The sequence below is a fragment of the Heterodontus francisci genome, chromosome 24 (assembly GCF_036365525.1).
Source record: "Heterodontus francisci isolate sHetFra1 chromosome 24, sHetFra1.hap1, whole genome shotgun sequence".
Taxonomy (NCBI): Eukaryota; Metazoa; Chordata; class Chondrichthyes; order Heterodontiformes; family Heterodontidae; genus Heterodontus; species Heterodontus francisci.
Genome location: NC_090394.1, coordinates 80,245,475 through 80,267,465, shown reverse-complemented (window position 1 = coordinate 80,267,465; position 21,991 = coordinate 80,245,475). Strand labels below are relative to the sequence as shown.

The 21,991-nt window shown below is 47.1% G+C and overlaps 1 protein-coding gene across 1 annotated transcript in view; it reads right to left on the bottom strand.

Annotated features, from left to right (window-relative positions):
- Positions 1-21,991, bottom strand: part of ankfn1b (ankyrin repeat and fibronectin type III domain containing 1b) — a 1,028,185-nt gene that overhangs the window by 95,137 nt on the left and 911,057 nt on the right. The window contains exon 15 of the mRNA XM_068056894.1: positions 18,557-18,676. Within this exon, the coding sequence (XP_067912995.1) occupies positions 18,557-18,676 (120 nt within the window). The remainder of the gene's footprint in view (positions 1-18,556; positions 18,677-21,991) is intronic.

The following is a 21,991-nucleotide window of genomic DNA, read 5'->3' as shown; positions in this document are numbered from 1 at the left end:
TCTCGAGGGGCAAATCCCCAGGGCTGGATGGGTTGACCGTGGAGTTCCTCAGGGCGTTCTGGGACGTCCTGGGGGACGATTACGCGCGGGTCCTGGGGGAAAGCCTGGCGACCGGGGAGATGCCCCTCTCGTGGCGCAGGGCGGTCATCGTCCTGCTGCCGAAGAGGGGCGATCTCCGCCTGCTTAAAAACTGGCGTCCGGTCTCCCTCCTCAGCACGGATTATAAGATCTTTGCCCGGGCTATGTCTACCCGCCTGGGCTCCGTGCTGGCCCACATGATCCACCCCGACCAGTCCTACACGGTCCCGGGCCGGTCCATCCAGGACAACATCCACCTGGTCCGGGACCTGATCCATCTTTCCCAGAGGACTGGTCAGTCGGTCGCCTTTCTCTCCCTCGATCAGGAGAAGGCGTTCGACAGGGTGGATCACGATTACCTTTTCGGGACTCTGCGCGCTTTCGGACTCGGGCCGCATTTCGTGGCCCGGGTCCGACTTTTATACGCCGCCGCAGAGTGTCTAGTCAAAGTTAACGGGTCCTTGACGGCGCCCCTTCGATTTGGGAGAGGAGTGCGTCAGGGATGCCCCATGTCCGGCCAATTGTATACCATCTGCGTGGAGCCCTTCCTGTGCCTGCTTCGCAGGAGGTTGACGGGATTGGCTCTGCGCGAGCCGGCCATGCGGGTCGTCCTCTCGGCTTACGCCGACGACGTGCTCCTCGCAATCACAGATCCCGTTGACTTGCGGAGGATGCGCGACTGCCAGCAGACCTTTTCTGCCGCGTCCTCCGCGAGGATCAATTGGGAGAAATGTTCCGGACTCCTGGTTGGTCAGTGGCGGGTGGACTCCCTGCCGGAGGAGATGACACCTTTTGCGTGGAGCACCACGCACCTCCTCTATCTGGGAGTCCACCTTAGCCCCGCTGAGGAAGCCTGGCCGGCAAACTGGCAGGAGTTGGAGGCGAAAGTCACCGCTCGGCTGGGGCGCTGGACAGGACTGCTCCGAGTGCTTTCCTACAGGGGCCGAGCGTTGGTCATAAACCAACTGGTGGCCTCCATGCTGTGGTACCGGTTGGTCACTTTGGCCCCGCCCCCTGTATTTGCCACCAAGATCCAGAAGAAACTCGTCGATTTCTTCTGGGGCAAGAGGAAACACTGGGTCTCTGCCGCGGTCCTGAGTCTCCCGATCGAGGAGGGCGGTCAGTCGCTGGTGTGCGTCCGCACCCAGGCTGCGACTCTCCGCCTTCGGACCCTGCAGAGATACCTGTACGTCGAGCGTCCTCCCAGATGGTGTGCGCTGGCGACGTATTTTTTCCGCCAGTGTCACTGCCTTCAAGACGACACGCAGCTCCCGGTGGAGTCCGTTAGCCGCGCCTCTCTGAGGGAGTTGCCTGTCTTTTACCGGGATCTTTTCCGAGTCTGGAACATGGTCGCCTCCAGTCAGGGCGCTCCCCCGCCGGCGGAGGAGAGCGCCTCGGCTGTCCGGGCGGCCGACTCCGGGGACGGTCCGGCGGGCGGAGGAGTAGCCGAAACCCCCGGGACGCCCCTCACTGCGGGTGGCGAGGGGGCTCGGGAGTGCGGAGCGATCCCGGCCGAGCCGACCCCCGCTCGGCCGGAACTGCTCATCGGACCCAGGCCCCGAAACCCTCCTCGGGAGCCGGTCCCGCACAACCCGAGCCGCCTCTCGGAAATGCCCTCCGTGCCATTCCAATCGGCGCGGAGGGGTTTCCTGTACGGGCTGTTCCTGCACACTCTCCACTTCCTCGCCCTCGTCAGCCGGCCGGACACGCCCTGGCGGTCCGCGTTGCCATCTGGCGGCGAGGGGAAACCCCGATGGAGGTCTCTCTACGCGGGAGTCTTCCCCCTTTACATCGGGGACCTGGGGTGGAGGGTGCTGCACAGAGCAGTCCCGTGCAATAGGCTTTTAAGTAGGTTCACGGACTCCCAGGCCACCTGTACTTTCTGCGGCCTGGACGAGTCCGTGTTCCACATTTATATGGAGTGTGCGAGGTTGCAGCCCCTATTTGAGTATCTGAAGGGGCTGCTCCTCAAATTCTGGCTGCACTTCAGTCCCACGCTCCTGATCTTTGGGCACCCGGTGCGGAGGGGCTCGGGCCGGGAGGAGGATCTCCTCGTCGGTCTGCTCCTGGGCCTGGCCAAGGTGGCAATTCACAGGTCCAGGTTGCGGGCCGTCGGGGGGTCCGTCCTCCCCGATTGCCTGCCCCTCTTCCGCGGTTACGTTCGCGCCCGGGTGTCCCTGGAAAAGGAGCATGCGGTGTCAGCCGGTACGCTTGAGGCCTTCCGCGACCGGTGGGCACCGCAGGGACTGGAGTGCATCGTCGACGCCGAGAATGGCATTTTAATTTGAGTTTTTTGTTTATTTATCTGTTTTAATAAAGTTATTTTAAAACTGTAAATATGTACAAAAAGGGGGCCTGAGGGATAAAGGCCCCCTCGATGTGGAAAATATAAAAGGGGCCTGGGGTATAAAGGTCACCTTGAAAAGAAAAAAAAAAAAAACACGGGGGTTAGATACAGAGTAAAGCTCCCTCTACACTGTCCCCAAAAAAAAAAAAAAAAAAAAAAAAAAAAAAAAAAAAAAAATGGGTTAGATACAGAGTAAAGCTCCCTCTACACTGTCCCGATCAAACACTCCCAGGACAGGTACAGCATGGGTTAGATACAGAGTAAAGCTCCCTCTACACTGTCCCGATCAAACACTTCCAGAACAGGTACAGCATGGGTTAGATACAGAGTAAAGCTCCCTCTACACTGTCCCAACAAACACTCCCAGGGTATATACAGCACTGGGGTTAGATACAGAGTAAAGCTCCCTTTACACTGTCCCCATCAAACACTCCCAGGGTCTGTATCTAACCCCGTGCTGTACAGAGTAAAGCTCCCTCTACACTGTCCCCATCAAACACTCCTAGGGTCTGTATCTAACCCCGTGCTGTACAGAGTAAAGCTCCCTCTACACTGTCCCATCAAACACTCCCAGGACAGGTACAGCATGGGTTAGATACAGAGTAAAGCTTCCTCTACATTGTCCCCAACCCAGTGCGGAGGGGCGTGGGCCGGGAGGAGGATTTCCTCGTCGGTCTGCTCCTGGGCCTGGCCAAGGTAAAAAAAAAGAAAAAAAAAAGGGAAATAAAAACAGGGTTAGATAGAGTAAAGCTCCCTCTAGTGGGTGCGTCTAATTACACCAGTTTCTAGTATGAATGTGGACGTGGGAAATATGAAAAATAAGGACAGAATGTATAATTTTGAATGGAGATTGAATTACATCTGCATGCCCTGGTTCAATTAACCCTGCAACTCTAACTCCATTCGGCTGAAGACTATTTGGTTTACACTCTTGTTTCATTTTTCACGTATTAACATTTTATTTTCAGCAGTGTGCTTTGCAATTGCTTTTGCATTGATTGAGAGATTACAAGAAGGTTGTACTCAGATCAGTGGATCTAATATGTGCTGGAGGTGCTAGAATTCAGCTCCAAACAATCACAGCCAACAGCCCATCCCTGTATGCAAGCCAGGACCATCGCCAAGCCTATTCCAGCCCTCACCCAATCTCCACAGGGCTGCAGCAACCAGGCAAATTCCTGTTGATTTTCATTCTATGTAGGGAATTATCAATCTCCTTCCAACCTGTTTCTATAAAGACCTGCTGTGGCACTTGAACAGTGTCACTGAATGTAGATGGGCACAGGTTTATTTCTGATCTAAGCCACATTGTGTGAAGAAAGCTGAGCACAGGCAGCAATATCTTCCAGCAAGGGCTGAGGTGAAGTCAGGCAAGAGTGTAGAGGTGGGTCTACATAGTCCTTGTGGGAGAAGTGCTGAGTGTGTGACCCTTAGCTAGGTTCTGGGACCACTATTGTTTCTAATTTTTGTCAATGGCATGGATTCAGAACCTCAGCACAAAGTGGTGAAATTTATCAATGCTCCCAAACAATGAAAGGCAGTGGCATTTGGAGCAGGCAGCTGAGAAATTACAGAATGAGTTGAATAAAATACTTAACTGGGTAGAACAATGGCAGATGAAATTTAATCCAGACAATTGCGAAGTATGGAAGAATGCAAAGAGAAATAGACAGCACGCACCACTACAACAACAACTTGCATTTATACAGAGCCTTTAATGTAGTAAAACGGCCCAAGACATGTCACAGGAATGTTATCAAACAAAATTTGACATAGAGCCACACACAAGAAATAGGAGCAGAAGTAGACCATGTGACCCATTGAGCCTGCTCCACCATTCAATACGATCATGGCTGTTCTTGGGCTTCAATTCCACTTTCCTGCCACTCGCCATATCCCTCGATTCCCTGAGAGACCAAAAATCTATCTATCCCATCCTTAAATGTATTCAACATGGAGCATGCACAACCCTCTGGGGTAGAGAATTCCAAAGATACACAACCCTTTGAGTGAAGTAATTTCTCCTCATCTCAGTCCTGAATGATTGGCCCCTTATCCTGAGACCGTGTCCCCGTGTTCTAGATTCCCTGACCAGTGGGAACAATCTCTCAGCTTCCACCCTGTCAAGCCCTTTCAGAATCTTGTAGGTCTCAATTAGATCGCCTCTCATTCTTCTAAACTCCAGAGAATATAGGTCCAATTTACTCAGCCTCTCATCATAGGACAACCCCCTCATCCCAGGGACCAATTTAATAAATCTTCGCTGCACTGCCTCCAGTGCAAGTATATCCTTTCTTAAATGTAGAGACCAAAACTGCACACAGTATTCCAGGTGCGGTCTCACCAAAGCCCTGTACAATTTTAGTAAGACTTCTTTATTCTTGTACTCCAATCCCCTTGCAATAAAGGCCAACATGCCACTTGCCTTCCCAATAGCCTGCTGCACCTGCATGTTAACTTTGTGCGTTCCTTGTACGAGTATCCCCAAGTCTCTCTGAACATCAACACTTACCAGTTTCACACCTTTTAAAAAATATTCTGCTTTTCTATTTTTACGACCAACATGAACAACTTCACAGTGCCCTACATTATACTCCATCTGCCATCTTGTTGCCCACTCACTTAACCTGTCTATATCTCTGCAGCCTCTCTACATCCTCCCTGCAGATTACCTTTCCACCGAGATTTGTATCATCAGCAAACGTAGATACATTACGAACATACGACTTAGGAGCAGGAGTAGGCCACTCGGCCCCCTGAGCCTGCTCCGCCTTAATAAGTTCATGGCTGAACTGATTACTCCACATTTCCACCTACCCCAGATAACCTTCCACCCACTTGCTTATCAAGAATCTATCGACCTCTGCCTTCCGTCTTTTGAGGAAGAGAGTTCCAAAGACTCATGACCCTCTGAGAGAAAAAAATTCTCCTCATCTGTCTTAAATGGGAAACCCCTTATTTTTAAACAGTGACCCCTAGTTCGAGATTCTCCCACAAGGGAAAACATCCTTTCCACATCCACCCTGTCAAGACCCCTCAGGATCTTATATGTTTCAATCAAGTCGCCTCTTACTCTTCTAGATTCCTGCAGATACAAGCCTAGCCTGTCCAATCTTTCTTCGTAAGACACCCCGCTCATTCCAGGTATTAGTCAATACAGGTATTACTCTCTGTCTCTTCATCCAAGTCATTAATACAGAGTGTAAATAGCTGAGGTCCCAGCACTGATCCTTGCAGCATCCCACTATTCACTGCCTGCCAACTTGAAAATGCCCCATTTACACCCACTCTCTACCTCCTGTCTATTAACCAATGCTCTATCCACGCTAATATATCACCCCCAACACCATGAGCCCTTATTTTGCCTATTAATCTTTTATGTGACACCTTATCAAATGCCTTTTGAAAATCCAGGTATACTACATCTACTGGTTCCCCTTTATCTACCCTACTAGTTACATCCTCAAAAAACTCTAATAAATTTGTCAAACAGGATCTCCCTTTGATAAAACCATGCTGACTTGTTCTAATCATACTATGCTTTTCCAAGTGTAATGTTAAGACTTCTTTAATAATAGTTTCCAGCATCTTCCCAATGACTGATGTTAGGCTAACTGGCTGTAGTTCCCTGTTTTCTTTCTACCTCCTTTCTTGAAAAGCGGTGTAACATTTGCCAACTTCCAATCTGACGGGACCATTCCTGAATCTAAGGAATTCTGGAAAATCATAGCCAGCGCATCCACTATCTCTGCAGCTATCTCTTTTAGAACCCTAGAGTGTAGGACATCCGGCCCTGGGGACTTGTCAGATTTTAGTCCCTCAAGTTTCTCCAATACATTTTCTCGGCTGATATCAATTTCCTGAATGTCCTCACTCTTTTTAGCCCCTAGGTTACTGCCTATTTCTGGTATGGAACTTGTTTCTTCTACTGTGAAGACAGACACAAAATATTTGTTCAATGCCTCTGCCATTTCCTCATTCCCCATGATGATTTCTCCTGTCTCTGCCTCTACGGGACCAACGTCTACTTGAGCTACTCTCTTCCCTTTTATGTACTTATAAAAGCTCATACAATCTGTTTTTCTATTTCTGGCTAGTTTACTCTCATATTCTATTTTTTCCCTTTTTGTCAACTTTTTGGTGGCCTTTTGCTGGTTTCTAAAACACTCCCAATCCTCAGACTTGCTACTATTTTTTGCAACATTGCAAGCCTCTTCTTTTAGTCTAATACTCTCCTTAACTTCCTGAGTGAGCCACGGATGGGTCTTTTTTGACAAGTTTTTGTTTATGAACGGAATGCACTTTTGTTGAACCTTTGAATTGTTTCTTTCAATGTTTCCCACTTTTCATTTATCACCATACCTTCCAGTCTATTTTCCTAATTAACCTTAGCCAGTTCTCCCCTCATACCTTCGTGATTGGCTTTAAGTTTACGATTCTTGTTTGCGATGTGTTACTTTCAAACACAACATGAAATTCAGTGGTATTATGATCACTATTTCCCAGTGGATCTTTTACTATGATATTGCATATTAACCCTGCTGCATTACACAAAACAAGATCTAAGATAGCTTTAGCCCTAGTCTGTTCTACAATGTATTGCTCCAAGAAACTGTCATGAAAGCATTCGACAAATTCATCTTCTAGACCACTGTTGCCAATTTGATTGTCCCAGTCTATATGCAGATTAATATCCCCTATAATTAATACATTACCTTTTTTACATGCTCCAATAATTTCCCATTTAATGTTCTGTCCAATAATGTAACTACTGTTAGGGAGCCTGTAAATTACTCCCACCAGTGTTTTCTGACTTCTGATATTTCTAATTTCCACTGAAACTGATTCTACTTCATGATTTTCTGAGGCCAGATCCCTTCTTATTAATGACCTTATGCCATCCTTTACTATCAGGGCTACCCCTCCTCCTTTGCCATCCTGTTTGTCTGTTCAAAATATTGCGTATCCTGGAATATTTATTTCCTAACCTTGATCTCCTTGTAACCATGTCTCAGGAATGGCAATTATATCTAAATCATTTACCTCTATTCGTGCCACTAGTTCATCTATCTTATTACAGATGTATTGTGCTTTCAGATAAAGTAACTTTAATTTCATTTTTTTGCCTCCATTCCCTGCAATGACCTTATTTGCCAACATACAATTTTTTTTAAACTCTCTGTCCCTTCCTGTCCCATTCTGTTGGGAATTACCCACATCACTATCCTGCTCTGATATCCTGACCTCTCTCTGGATTTCTAAATTTCCCTTTACCCAAACCCTCCCCCCACTCTGTTAGTTTAAAGCCCTGTCCACAGCCCTAGTTATGCATTTGGCCAGGACACTGGTTCCAGTCTGGTTCAAGTGAAGCCCATCCTCACGGAATAGTTCCCTCTTCCCTGATGCCAGTGCCCCAAGAATCGAAATCCTTCTTCCCACACCACTCTTTCAGCCAATCATTTAGTTCTTTAATCTGCTTGACCCTGTGCCAATTTGCGTATGGCTCAGGTAACAATCCGGAGATGATTACCTTTGATGTTCTGTGTTTTAGTTTGGACCCTAACTCCTCAAATTCTCTAAGCAGATCATTATTTATGGTTCTACCTACGTCATTGGTTCCCACATGGACCACGACAACTGGATCCTCCCCCTCCCACTCCAGGTTCCTCTCCAGCCGCGAGGAGATGTCCTTAGCTCTGGCACCGGGCAGGCAACACATCCGTCGGAGCTGCCGGTCGCTGCTACAGAGAACAGTATCTATCCCCCTGACTATACTGTCTCCTATCACTACTCCATTCCTCTTCACTCTCCCCAATGAATGGCATCTTTCACCATGGTCAGTCCGCTCACCCACCTTGCAGTCAGTCTACTCATCCACCTTGCAATCCTTCTCTTCATCCACTCAGGTAGCAAGGATCCCGTACCTGTTGGACAAGGTCAGAGGCTGAGGCTCCTCCATCACTACATACTGATTCCCCCTACCTGCCTCACTTACAGTCACACCCTCCTGTCCCTGACCATTGGCCATCTCTAATGTTCTCCCTACTTTAAGGGGTGTGGCTGCCTCCTGGAACAAAGTGCCCAGGTCACTCTCCCCCTCCCTGATGCTCTGCAATGTCTGCAACTCAGTCTCCAGCTCAGCAATTCTGAGCTGAAGTCGTGCAAGCTGCAGACACTTACTGCAGACATGGTCATCCGGGATTGCAGTGCATTCCACAGATACCCAGATGCTGCAGTTGCAGCACACCACCAGCCCTGCCATCTCTGTACAATCTTATTTTTTAATTAGTCAATTAGTTAATAATTCAAGCTGAAGTAATGGAAAGTTGCACTCACCCACCTTGGAGTTAAAGGAAGAAGACTCACCAGCTGCTGGAGGCTGAAAACGATAGGAAAAGGAGCCTCTTTGCCCCTCTGCACCGAATTCCCACATGCACCAAATCTCCAACTTCACTCTGGCAAATATCTCTCACTCAGGCAACTTGTCTTTTCTCACTGCGTCCCCTCACTGCATTTGGCTAAGAAACCGGTGTGCTTTATATAAGGATTCTGATGACTCACTAGCTAGCTCAGTTTTCTGCGACAATAGTTAACACCTATTGAACCTAACTACATCCAACTGATTGACAGATAACTGCCACTGCTGGCTGCTTCTTGTTTAACAAGGCCATTTACCTAACCAGCAGATTTAAAGCCTGACTCTTAATCTAAAATTTAAACCGGACAAAAACTTACCAGAACTTACCATATGCACCAAATTTCCAAGCTCACTCTGGCAAATGTCTTTCACTCAGGCACTGTCTCTTTTCACTGCCATTAGGAGATATTTACAGCAGATGAGATAGGTTTTAAGGGGCATCTTAAAGGAGGAAGGAGAGGAAGAGAGATGGAGAGGTTTATGAAGGAAGTTCAAGAACTTAGGGACTTGGCAGGCTTTGAGTGAAGAGCTGCCAATGTTGGAGTGATGGAAATCGGGATACTCAAAAGGTCAGAATTGGAAGAGAGCATATAGCCTGAAGAATTATACGGCTGGAGGAGGTTACAGAGATAAGGAGAGGCAAGATCACAGAGAGATTTGAACACAAGCATAAGAATTTTAAAATTGAGGCATTGCTTAACCAGGAGCCAGTATAGGTCAATGAGCACAGGGTGATGGGTGAAAGGGATTTGGTGCGAGTTAGGACATGGGCAGCAGAGTTTTGCATGTGCTTAAGTACATGGAGGGAGAAAGATGGGAAATCAGCTAGGACAGCAATGGAATAGTCAAATAAAAGCAAAATACTGCGGATGCTGGAAATCTGAAATAAAAACAAGAAATGCTGGAACCACTCAGCAGGTCTGGCAGCATCTGTGGAAAGAGAAGCAGAGTTAACGTTTCGGGTCAGTGACCCTTCTTCGGAACTGACAAATATTAGAAAAGTCACAGGTTATAAGCAAGTGAGGTGGGGGTGGGGCAAGAGATAACAAAGGAGGTCTAGATTGGACCAGGCCACATAGCTGACCAAAAGGTCACGGAGCAAAGGCAAACAATATGTTAATGGTGTGTTGAAAGACAAAGCATTAGTACAGATTAGGTGTTAATACACTGAATATTGAACAGCAGCAAGTGCAAACCTGAAAACAAACAGTGGGTAAGCAAACTGAACAAACTAAGATGAAATGAAATAAATGCAAAAAAAATTGTAAAAAATGTAAAAAAGAATGTAAAAACAAGGAAGAAAAAATAACTAAAAATGAAAGTAAAATGGGGGGCTGTCATGGAATAGTCAAGTTTGGAGGTAACAAAGGCATAGATGAGTCATTATGGGTGGAAGTCAGAAACAGGAAAGGAACAGTCACTTTATTGGGAGTTTTCTATAGACCCCCCAATAGCAACAGAGAAATGGAGGAACAGATTGGGAGGCAGATTTTGGAAAGGTGCAGAAGTAACAGGGTTGTTGTCATGGGTGACTTCAACTTCCCTAATATTGATTGGAACCTCCTTAGTGCAAATAGTTTGGATGGAGCAGTTTTTGTCAGGTGTGTCCAGGAAGGTTTCCTGACTCAATATGTAGATAGGCTGACTAGAGGGGAGGCTATGTTGGATTTGGTGCTTGGCAACAAACCAGGCCAGGTGGCAGATCTCTCGGTGGGAGAGCATTTCGGTGATAGTGATCACAACTCCCTGACCTTTACTATAGTCATGGAGAGGGACAGGAGCAGACGGGATGGGAAAATATTTAATTGGGGGAGGGGAAATTACAATGCTATTAGGCTATTAGGGAGCATAAATTGGGAACAGATGTTCTCAGGGAAATGCACGACAGAAATGTGGAGGTTGTTTAGGGAACACTTGCTGCGACTGCTGGATAGGTTTGTCCCGATGAGGCAAGGAAGGGATGGTAAGGTGAAGGAACCTTGGATGACAAGAGATGTGGAACAGCTAGTCAAGCGGAAGAAGGAAGCTTACTTAAGGTTGAGGAATCAAGGATCAGACAGGGCTCTAGAGGGTTACAAGGTAGCCAGGAAGGAACTGAAGAATGGACTTAGGAGAGCTAGAAGGGGACATGAAAAAGTCTTGGCGGGTAGGATTAAGGAAAATCCCAAGGCGTTCTACACTTATGTGAGGAACAAGAGGATGGCCAGAGTGAGGGTAGGGCCGATCAGGGATAGTGGAGGGAACTTGTGCCTGGAGTCGGAGGAGGTAGGGGAGGTCCTAAATGAATACTTTGCTTCAGTATTCACTAGTGAGAGGGCCCTGGTCATTTGTGAGGACAGCGTGAAACAGGCTGATACGCTCAAACAGGTTGAGGTTAAGAGGGAGGATGTGCTGGAAATTTTGAAAGACAGGAGGACAGATAAGTCCCCGGGGCCAGACGGGATATATCCAAGGATATTACGGGAAGCGAGGGAAGAGATTGCTACGCCTTTGGCGATGATCGTTGCGTCCTCACTGTCCACTGGTGTAGTACCAGATGATTGGAGGGTGGCAAATGTTATTCCCTTGTTCAAGAAAGGGAATAGGGATAACCCTGGGAATTATAGACCAGTCAGTCTGACGTCGGTAGTGGGCACATTATTGGAGAGGATTCTGAGAGACAGGATTTATGATTATTTGGAAAAGCATAGTTTGATTAGAGATAGTCAGCATAGCTTTGTGAGGGGCAGGTCATGCCTCACAAGCCTTATTGAATTGTTTGAAGATGTGACAAAACACATTGATGAAGGAAGAGCAGTGGATGTGGTGTATATGGATTTTAGCAAGGCATTTGATAAGGTTCCCCATGGTAGGCTCATTCAGAAAGTAAGGAGGCATGGGATACAGGGAAAGTTGGCTGTCTGGATACAAAATTGGCTGGCCCATAGAAGACAGAGGGTGGTAGTAGATGGAAAGTATTCAGCAAGGAGCTCGGTGACCAGTGGCGTTCCGCAGGGATCTGTTCTGGGACCTCTGCTCTTTGTGATTTTTAAAAATGACTTGGATGAGGAAGCGGAAGGCTGGGTTAGCAAGTTTGCCGATGACACGAAGATTGCTGGAGTTGTGGATAGTGTGGAAGGCTGTTGTAGGTTGCAACGGGACATTGACAGGATGCAGAGCTGGGCTGAGAAGTGGCAGATGGAGTTCAACCTGAAAAAGTGTGAAGTGATTCATTTTGGAATGTTGAATTTGAATGCGGAATACAGGCTTAAAGACAGGATTCTTGGTAGTGTGGAGGAACAGAGGGATCTTGGGGTCCATGTCCATAGATCCCTCAAAGTTGCCACCCAAGTTGATAGGATTGTTAAGAAGGCGTATGGTGTGTTGGCTTTCATTAACAGGGGGATTGAGTTTAAGAGCCGCGAGGTTATGCTGCAGCTCTATAAAGCCCTGGTTCGACCACACTTGGAATATTGTGTTCAGTTCTGGTCGCCTCATTATAGGAAGGATGTGGAAGTTTTAGAGAGGGTGCAGAGGAGATTCACTAGGATGCTGCCTGGACTGGAGGGCATGGCTTATGAAGAAAGATTGAGGGAGCTAGGGCTTTTCTCATTGGAGCGAAGAAGGATGAGAGGTGACTTGATAGAGGTGTACAAGATGATGAGAGGCATAGATAGAGTGGATAGCCAGAGACTTTTTCCCAGGGCGGAAAGGGCTATCACCAGGGGGCATAATTTTAGGGTGATTGGAGGAAGGTTTCGGGGAGATGTCAGAGGTAGGTTCTTTACACAGAGAGTGGTGGGTGCGTGGAATGCACTGCCAGCGGTGGTAGTAGAAGCAGATACATTAGGGACATTTAAGCGACTCTTGGATAGGTACATGGATGATAGTAGAATGAAGGGTACGTAGGTAGTTTGATCTTCGAGTAGGTTAAAGGTTCGGCACAACATCGTGGGCCGAAGGGCCTGTACTGTGCTGTACTGTTCTATGTTCTATGTTCTATGAGAGTGTCAGCAGCAGATGAACTGAGGCAAGGGTGGAGTCGAATGATGTTACAGCAGTGCAAATAAGTGGTCTTCGTGATTGTGCGGATGTGTGGTCAGAAACTCATCTCAGGGTAAAACACGATCCATGAATGGATCGTGATAAAGTGGAAAGAAACTTGATGTTTATGTCCAATCACCATAGATCATCAAGCAACAAAGCAGAGGGATTTAAATTGTTAACAGAATAGAAAAGGTTTAACTAGAATATTATTTCAAATTGAATAGCAAAAGTAGAACAAAGGGACACAGGTTCAATCCAGTAAAAAGTAATTGTAGGACTGAACTCAGGACGTTTTTCTGCACATAAAGCATGATCAATATGTGAAATAGATGTCCAGATAGTGTAAAGGAGGCAAAAGGCCAGGAATCATTTATAAAACAATTGGATACTGTGGTGGGAGGAGGTGATTAGCTGTATTGTCCGTCTGGATAGATGAACCAAAGTACATTCCTCATCTATAATTATCTTTCAACAATGGAGGTTGCCCAATGCCAGCCTACCTGTGCCCAGTCTCTCTCTGCCTGACACCAGACTCACTGCACAGTCCCCCTCTGCCTGACACCAGGCTCTGTGCCCAGTCTCTCTCTGCCTGATATCAGGCTCAGTGCCCAGTCTCTCTCTGCCTGACACCAGGGTGAGTGCCCAGACTCTCTCTGCCTGACACCAGGCTACCTGTGCCCAGACTCTCTCTGCCTGAAACAAGGCCTCCTGTGCCCAGAATTTCTCTGCCTGATATCAGGCTCAGTGCCCAGTCTCTCTCTGCCTGATATCAGGCTCAGTGCCCAGTCTCTCTCTGCCTGACACAAGGCCTCCTGTGCCCAGAATTCCTCTGCCTGATATCAGGGTCAGTGCCCATGTCTCTCTCTGCCTGATACCAGGTTCAGTGCCCAGTCTCTCTCTGCCTGACAGAAGGCTACCTGTGCCCAGACCCTCTCTGCGTGATATCAGGCTCAGTGCCCAGTCTCTCTCTGCCTGACAGAAGGCTACCTGTGCCCAGACCCTCTCTGCCTGATATTAGGCTCAGTGCCCAGTCTCTCTCTGCCTGATATCAGGGTCAGTGCCCATGTCTCTCTCTGCCTGATACCAGGTTCAGTGCCCAGTCTCTCTCTGCCTGACATCAGGGTCAGTGCCCAGTCTCTCTCTGCCTGACATCAGGGTCAGTGCCCAGTCTCTCTCTGCCTGACAGAAGGCTACCTGTGCCCAGACCCTCTCTGCGTGATATCAGGCTCAGTGCCCAGTATCTCTCTGCCTGACAGAAGGCTACCTGTGCCCAGACCCTCTCTGCGTGATATCAGGCTCAGTGCCCAGTATCTCTCTGCCTGACAGAAGGCTACCTGTGCCCAGACCCTCTCTGCCTGATATCAGGCTCAGTGCCCAGTCTCTCTCTGCCTGATATCAGGCTCAGTGCCCAGTCTCTCTCTGCCTGACACAAGGCCTCCTGTGCCCAGAATTCCTCTGCCTGATATCAGGGTCAGTGCCCATGTCTCTCTCTGCCTGATACCAGGTTCAGTGCCCAGTCTCTCTCTGCCTGACAGAAGGCTATCTGTGCCCAGACCCTCTCTGCGTGATATCAGGCTCAGTGCCCAGTCTCTCTCTGCCTGACAGAAGGCTACCTGTGCCCAGACCCTCTCTGCCTGATATTAGGCTCAGTGCCCAGTCTCTCTCTGCCTGATATCAGGGTCAGTGCCCATGTCTCTCTCTGCCTGATACCAGGTTCAGTGCCCAGTCTCTCTCTGCCTGACATCAGGGTCAGTGCCCAGTCTCTCTCTGCCTGACATCAGGGTCAGTGCCCAGTCTCTCTCTGCCTGACAGAAGGCTACCTGTGCCCAGACCCTCTCTGCGTGATATCAGGCTCAGTGCCCAGTATCTCTCTGCCTGACAGAAGGCTACCTGTGCCCAGACCCTCTCTGCCTGATATTAGGCTCAGTGCCCAGTCTCTCGCTGCCTGACACCAGGCTCAGTGCCCAGTCTCTCTCTGCCTGACACAAGGCTACCTGTGTCCAGAGGTTCTCTGCCTGATATCAGGGTCAGTGCCCAGTCTCTCTCTGCCTGATATCAGGCTCAGTGCCCAGTCTCTCTCTGCCTGACACCAGGCTACCTGTGCCCAGTCTCTCTCTGTCTTACATCAGGCTCAGTGCCCAGTCTCTCTCTGTCTGACATCAGGGTCAGTGCCCAGTCTCTCTCTGCCTGACACAAGGCCTCCTGTGCCCAGAATTGCTCTGCTTGATATCAGGCTCAGTGCCCAGTCTCTCTCTGCCTGACATCAGGGTCAGTGCCCAGTCTCTCTCTGCCTGACACCAGGCTCAGTGCCCAGTCTCTCTGCCTGACATCAGGGTCAGTGCCCAGACTCTCTCTGCCTGACACCAGGCTCAGTGCCCAGTCTCTCTGCCTGACATCAGGGTCAGTGCCCAGACTCTCTCTGCCTGATATCAGGGTCAGTACCCAGTCCCTCTCTGCCTGACATCAGGCTCAGTGCCCAGACTCTCTCTGCCTGATATCAGGGTCAGTGCCCAGACTCTCTCTGCTTGACATCAGGGTCAGTGCCCAGTCTCTCTCTGCCCGACACCAGGCTACGTGTAGACAGTCCATCGTAACTTGTGCAAAGCGAGAGGGACAGAGAGAAGAGAATTTTAAAATATAATAAAAACTGGAAACTTCTGAAACATCCTCCCATACATTAAAAACACACAATCCAACAGCAGTCATGTGATATATGCATTCACCATGAACACACTCACTACAAATAAATTGTTTTTATTTGTCTTTTTCATATTTTACTGAGTTTCACCTGTTAGTCAGTTTAAGACATTACTCTTGTTTCTATGTCCTCGGGTTTATGACATCAGTTTTACCTACTGCCAGCTACTGTTCCTCATCTCATTGAATAGATTTTTCATCCCCTCCAGTGACATACAATCAATGTTCTCTTTATGTCTTATCGTTTTATCTTACTTTTTACTGATCTGCAATATGCTGAACACAAGAAGCAGAGAATAAAGTTTCCCTGATGCAATCAGTGAGCTGTTGAGCCCAGCTTTCAGAGTGTCCAAGAGAACAATGCAAGTTGATGAAAAGACAGCTCTGGACAGAAACATTGATATTAAGGATTGAGAGCTTCACTGGCAACTTTAAACTGAGGCTGTTCGATGAATGGCCTCAATATCCAAAGCAATATTCTGAATCAGAAACTGGTACGAATTAGTCAACAATGTAATGGTCAAGGAGCATCCAGCTAACGGTCACCACAATGTAATGGTCAAGGAACATCCAGCTAACGGTCACCACAATGTAATGGTCAAGGAACATCCAGCTAACGGTCACCACAATGTAATGGTCAAGGAGCATCCAGCTAACAGTCACCACAATGTAATGGTCAAGGAACATCCAGCTAACGGTCACCACAATGTAATGGTCAAGGAACATCCAGCTAACGGTCACCACAATGTAATGGTCAAGGAACATCCAGCTAACGGTCACCACAATGTAATGGTCAAGGAGCATCCAGCTAACAGTCACCACAATGTAATGGTCAAGGAACATCCAGCTAACGGTCACCACAATGTAATGGTCAAGGAACATCCAGCTAACGGTCACCACAATGTAATGGTCAAGGAACATCCAGCTAACGGTCACCACAATGTAATGGTCAAGGAACATCCAGCTAACGGTCACCACAATGTAATGGTCAAGGAACATCCAGCTCTCGGTCACCACAATGTAATGGTCAAGGAACATCCAGCTAACGGTCACCACAATGTAATGGTCAAGGAGCATCCAGCTCTCGGTCACCACAATGTAATGGTCAAGGAACATCCAGCTAACGGTCACCACAATGTAATGGTCAAGGAACATCCAGCTAACGGTCACCACAATGTAATGTTTAGTTTATTGTTTAGAGATACAGCACTGAAACAGGCCCTTCGGCCCACCGAGTCTGTGCCGACCATCAACCACCCATTTATACTAATCCTACACTAATGCCATATTCCTACCACATCCCCACCTGTCCCTATTGTTCCTACCACCTACCTATACTAGGGGCAATTTATAATGGCCAATTTACCTATCAACCTGCAAGTCTTTTGGCTTGTGGGAGGAAACCGGAGCACCCGGAGGAAACCCACGCAGACACAGGGAGAACTTGCAAACTCCACACAGGCAGTACCCGGAATTGAACCCGGGTCCCTGGAGCTGTGAGGCTGCAGTGCTAACCACTGCGCCACTGTGCCGCCCAATGGTCAAGGAGCATCCAGCTCTCGGTCACCACAATGTAATGGTCAAGGAGCATCCAACTAATGGTCACCACAATGTAATGGTCAAGGAACATCCAGCTCTCGGTCACCACAATGTAATGGTCAAGGAACATCCAGCTCTCGGTCACCACAATGTAATGGTCAAGGAACATCCAGCTCTCGGTCACCACAATGTAATGGTCAAGGAGCATCCAACTAGTGGTCACCACAATGTAATGGTCAAGGAACATCCAGCTCTCGGTCACCACAATGTAATGGTCAAGGAACATCCAGCTAATGGTCACCACAATGTAATGGTCAAGGAACATCCAGCTCTCGGTCACCACAATGTAATGGTCAAGGAACATCCAACTAATGGTCACCACAATGTAATGGTCAAGGAACATCCAGCTGATGGTCACCACAATGTAATGGTCAAGGAACATCCAGCTAATAGTCACCACAATGTAATGGTCACCACAATATAATGGTCAAGGAACATCCAGCTGATGGTCACCACAATGTAATGGTCACCACAATATAATGGTCAAGGAACATCCAGCTAATAGTCACCACAATGTAATGGTCACCACAATATAATGGTCAAGGAACATCCAGCTAACAGTCACCACAATGTAATGGTCACCACAATATAATGGTCAAGGAACATCCAGCTAATAGTCACCACAATGTAATGGTCACCACAATATAATGGTCAAGGAACATCCAGCTAATGGTCACCACAATATAATGGTCAAGGAACATCCAGCTAACAGTCACCACAATGTAATGGTCAAGGAACATCCAGCTGATGGTCACCACAATGTAATGGTCAAGGAACATCCAGCTAATAGTCACCACAATGTAATGGTCACCACAATATAATGGTCAAGGAACATCCAGCTGATGGTCACCACAATGTAATGGTCACCACAATATAATGGTCAAGGAACATCCAGCTAACAGTCACCACAATGTAATGGTCAAGGAACATCCAGCTCTCGGTCACCACAATGTAATGGTCAAGGAACATCCAGCTGATGGTCACCACAACATGACAGAATTCAATCTTAGGTTTACAAGGAAGAGGCTGAGTCACAAAGCAAGTTTTTACATTTTCCTAAGGCTGGCTTTGGGGGGATAAGAACGGAGACTTGGCCACAATAGACTAGGCAGAACTATTAATGAATGAAAATACAAATGAACAGTGGGAGGTGTTCAAGGAGTATTTGGTAGAATACAAGAGCTCTATCCTTGAAATCAAAAGAGGTGATTATAAAAGAATGGCCATTCACAAATTCAATATATTGTGCATGGTCGTCATTCCATCCTCCTCCCTCAGCTCACACAAACAATGAACACTGTTTGACTATATCTGTAACAAAATATGGAATAGAACATCTCTAATTAATGTAAATTCAGTTCAAAGAATTAAGGGAAAACCTCTGGACTCACCTGAAGTTGAGCAACTGCAACAAGCATCTTATGACGAGCCTGCAGTACCGAAGAGCAGGAGGATAAGGAGGGACACATACACTGACACAGCCATCGACTGTCTTCCCACATACACGATACCTGTGTCAGAAAGGAAGTGCAAATCTTCAGTGTGCAAGCAGACAATGGGAACACCCACACTTCGGCTAACACACTTTGCTGCTGGCTCTGATAATCTGAATTCAATGGCGTATATCTGTGTCCCCAGTACTTCATTAGGTGTTTCACAACAGGCAGTATTCTCTACAGACACATTTAAATCATACAGCCATAGAATAATTACAACATAGAAGGAGGCCATTCAGCCCATCGTGTCTGCACCAGCTGAAAAAACTAGCTGCCCAATCTAATCCCACCTTCCAGCACCTGGTCCATAGCCTTGCAGATTACAGCACTTCAGGTGCATGTCCAGGTACCTTTTAAAAGAATTGAGGGTTTCTGCCTCCACCACCATTCCTGGCAGTGAATTCCAGACACCCACCACCCTCTGGGTGAAAAAGGTTTTCCTCATGTCCCCTCTAATCCTTTTACCAATCACCTTAAATCTGTGCCCCCCGGTAACTGACCTCTCCGATAGGGGAAACAGGTCCTTCCTGTCTACTCTATCTAGGCCCCTCATAATTTTGTACATCTCTATTAAGTCACCACTCAGCCTCCTCTGTTCTAAGGAAAACAACCCTAGCCAATCCAATCTTTCCTCATGGCTGCAATTTTCCAGCCTTGGCAACATTCTTGTAAATCTCCTCTGTACTCTCTCCAGAGAAGTTATGGCCTTCCTGTAATGTGGTGACCAGAACTGTACGCAATACTCCAACTGTGGCCTAACCAGTGTTTTATACAGTTCCAGCATTACATCCCTGCTTTTGTATTCTATACCTCAGCCAATAAAGGAAAGCATTCCATATGCCTTCTTCACCACTCTATCTCCCTGTCCTGTCACCTTCAGGGACCTGTAGACATGTACTCCAAGGTCTCTCACTTCTTCTACCCCTCTCAATATCCTCCTGTTTATTGTGTATTCCCTCGCTTTGTTTGCCCTCCCCAAATGCATTACCTCACACTTCTCTGGATTGAATTCCATTTGCCACTTTTCCGCCCACTCAGCCAAACCATTGATATCTTTCTGGAGTCTACAGCTATCCTCTTCACTATCAACTGCACAGACAATTTTTGTGTCATCTGCAAATTTCCCAATCATGCCTCCCACATTTAAGTCCAAATTACTACTATATACCACAAACAGCAAGGGACACAACAGTAAGCCCTGTGGAATGCCACTGGAAACAGCTTTCCATTTGCAAAAACATCCGTTGACCATTACCCCTTGTTTCCCGTCAATGAGCAAATTTTAGATCCAACTCACCACATTCCCCTATATTCCATAGACTTTTACTTTTCTTACCAGTCTGCCATGTGTGACCTTGTCAAAAGCCTTACTAAAATCCATGTCGATAACATCCACTACTGTCATCAATCCTCCTTGTTACTTCCTCAAAAAATTCAATTAAGTTAGTAAGATATGACCTTCCCTTAACAAATCCATGCTGACTATGGTCCTGAAGAAGGGACACTGACCTGAAACATTAACTCTGCTTCTCTCTCCACAGATGCTGCCAGACCTGCTGAGTATTTCCAGCATTTCTTGTTTTTATTCCATGCTGACCATCCCTGAATAATCCGTGCCTTTCTAAGTAACAGTTTATCCAACTTCTCAGAATTGATTCTAACAATTTACGCAGCACTGAGGTCAGACTGACCGGACTATAATTATTTGGCTTATCCTTCGCATCCTTTTAAAACAATGGTATAATGTTCGCAGACCTCCAATCCTCTGGTACCTCGCCTGTATCGAGTGAGGATTTGAAGATGATCCTCAGAGCATCCACTATTTCCTCCCTGGCTTCCTTGAATCCATCTGACCCTGGTGATTTATCCACTTTCAAGGATGTCAGACCCTCAGTACATCCTCTCTCATTATGCTTATTGTATCTAATATTTCACACTCCTCCTCTTTAACTACAATGTCTTCATCATCCCTCTCCTTTGTGAAGACAGAGACAAAGTACTCATTAAGAATCCTGTCCACATCGTCAGCATCCACGCATAAGTCATATATCTCCGACAGGCCCTACCTTTTCCTTAGTTATCCTCTTGTCTTAATGTACTGATAAAATATCTTTGGGTTTTCCTTGATTTTACCTGCCAATATTTTTTCATGTCTTCTCTTTGCTTTCCTAATTTCCTTTTTTCTTCACCCCTGCACTTTCTGTATTCCTCTAGACTTTCTAAAATGGTCAGTAAAATGAAAGCCCATGGGTTACTGGGGAATGTGGCAGACTGGAAAATCCCATTGGAGAGAAGAGCAGAACTTCTTCAAAGTAGGCATTACTGGAAGAGAAGTGGCAGTGAATTAAACACTAAAATAAAAGCAAAATACTGCAGATGCTGGAAATCTGAAACACAAACAAGAAATGCTGGAAATATTCAGCAGGTCTGGCAGCATCTGCAGAGAGAGAAGCAGAGTTAACGTTTCAGTTCAGTGACCCTTCTTCAGAACACATCAAGCTTTTAATTTAAATTGAAATCAAATATAGAGTAAGACTTGATCAATTTATCAGTTATAAACTAAAAATTAAAGCTGATTAAAGAACTAAAGACCAGTGGGAAATTTATAAAAAACAAATTAAAATCTAATTAAATAAAATAGAGATGCAGGGCCAGGCGATGTGTTGTACCTGCATGATGTGGGAGCTGGTGGACCCCATTGTGGTTCCTAGTGACCACATCTGTAGCAAGTGTTGGCTGCTCGAGGAACTCCGGCTCAGAGTTGATGAGCTGGAGTCTGAGCTTCGGACACTGCGACACATCAGGGAGGGGGAGAGTTACCTGGACACTGTTTCAGGAGGCAGTCACACTCCTTAGATTAACTGTCAGGGACAGGAGGGTGTGACTATGAGTGAGGCAGGTAGAGGGATCCAGGGGGTAGTGCTGCAGGAACCTCAGCCATTGTCCTTGTCCAACAGGTTCGAGATTCTTGCTCCCTGTGTGGATGAGAGCAGAGACTGTAGGGAGGATGAGCAAACTGATCACAGCACCATGATACAGGGAGCCATTCAAGTGGGGAGAGAAAAGAGAAATGTAGTCGCAATCGGGGATAGTATAGTTAGGGGCATAGACACTGTTCTCTGTGGCCAGGATCGAGAGTCCCGAAGGCTGTGTTGCCTACCTGGTGTCAGGGTTCAGGATATCTCATCTGGGCTGCAGAGGAACTTGGAGTGGGAGGGGAAAGATCCAGTTGTCGTGGTCCACGTAGGTACCAACGATATAGGTAGAACGAGGATAGAGGTTCTGCTGAAGGAATACGAGCAGCTAGGGGCTAAATTAAAAAGCAGAACC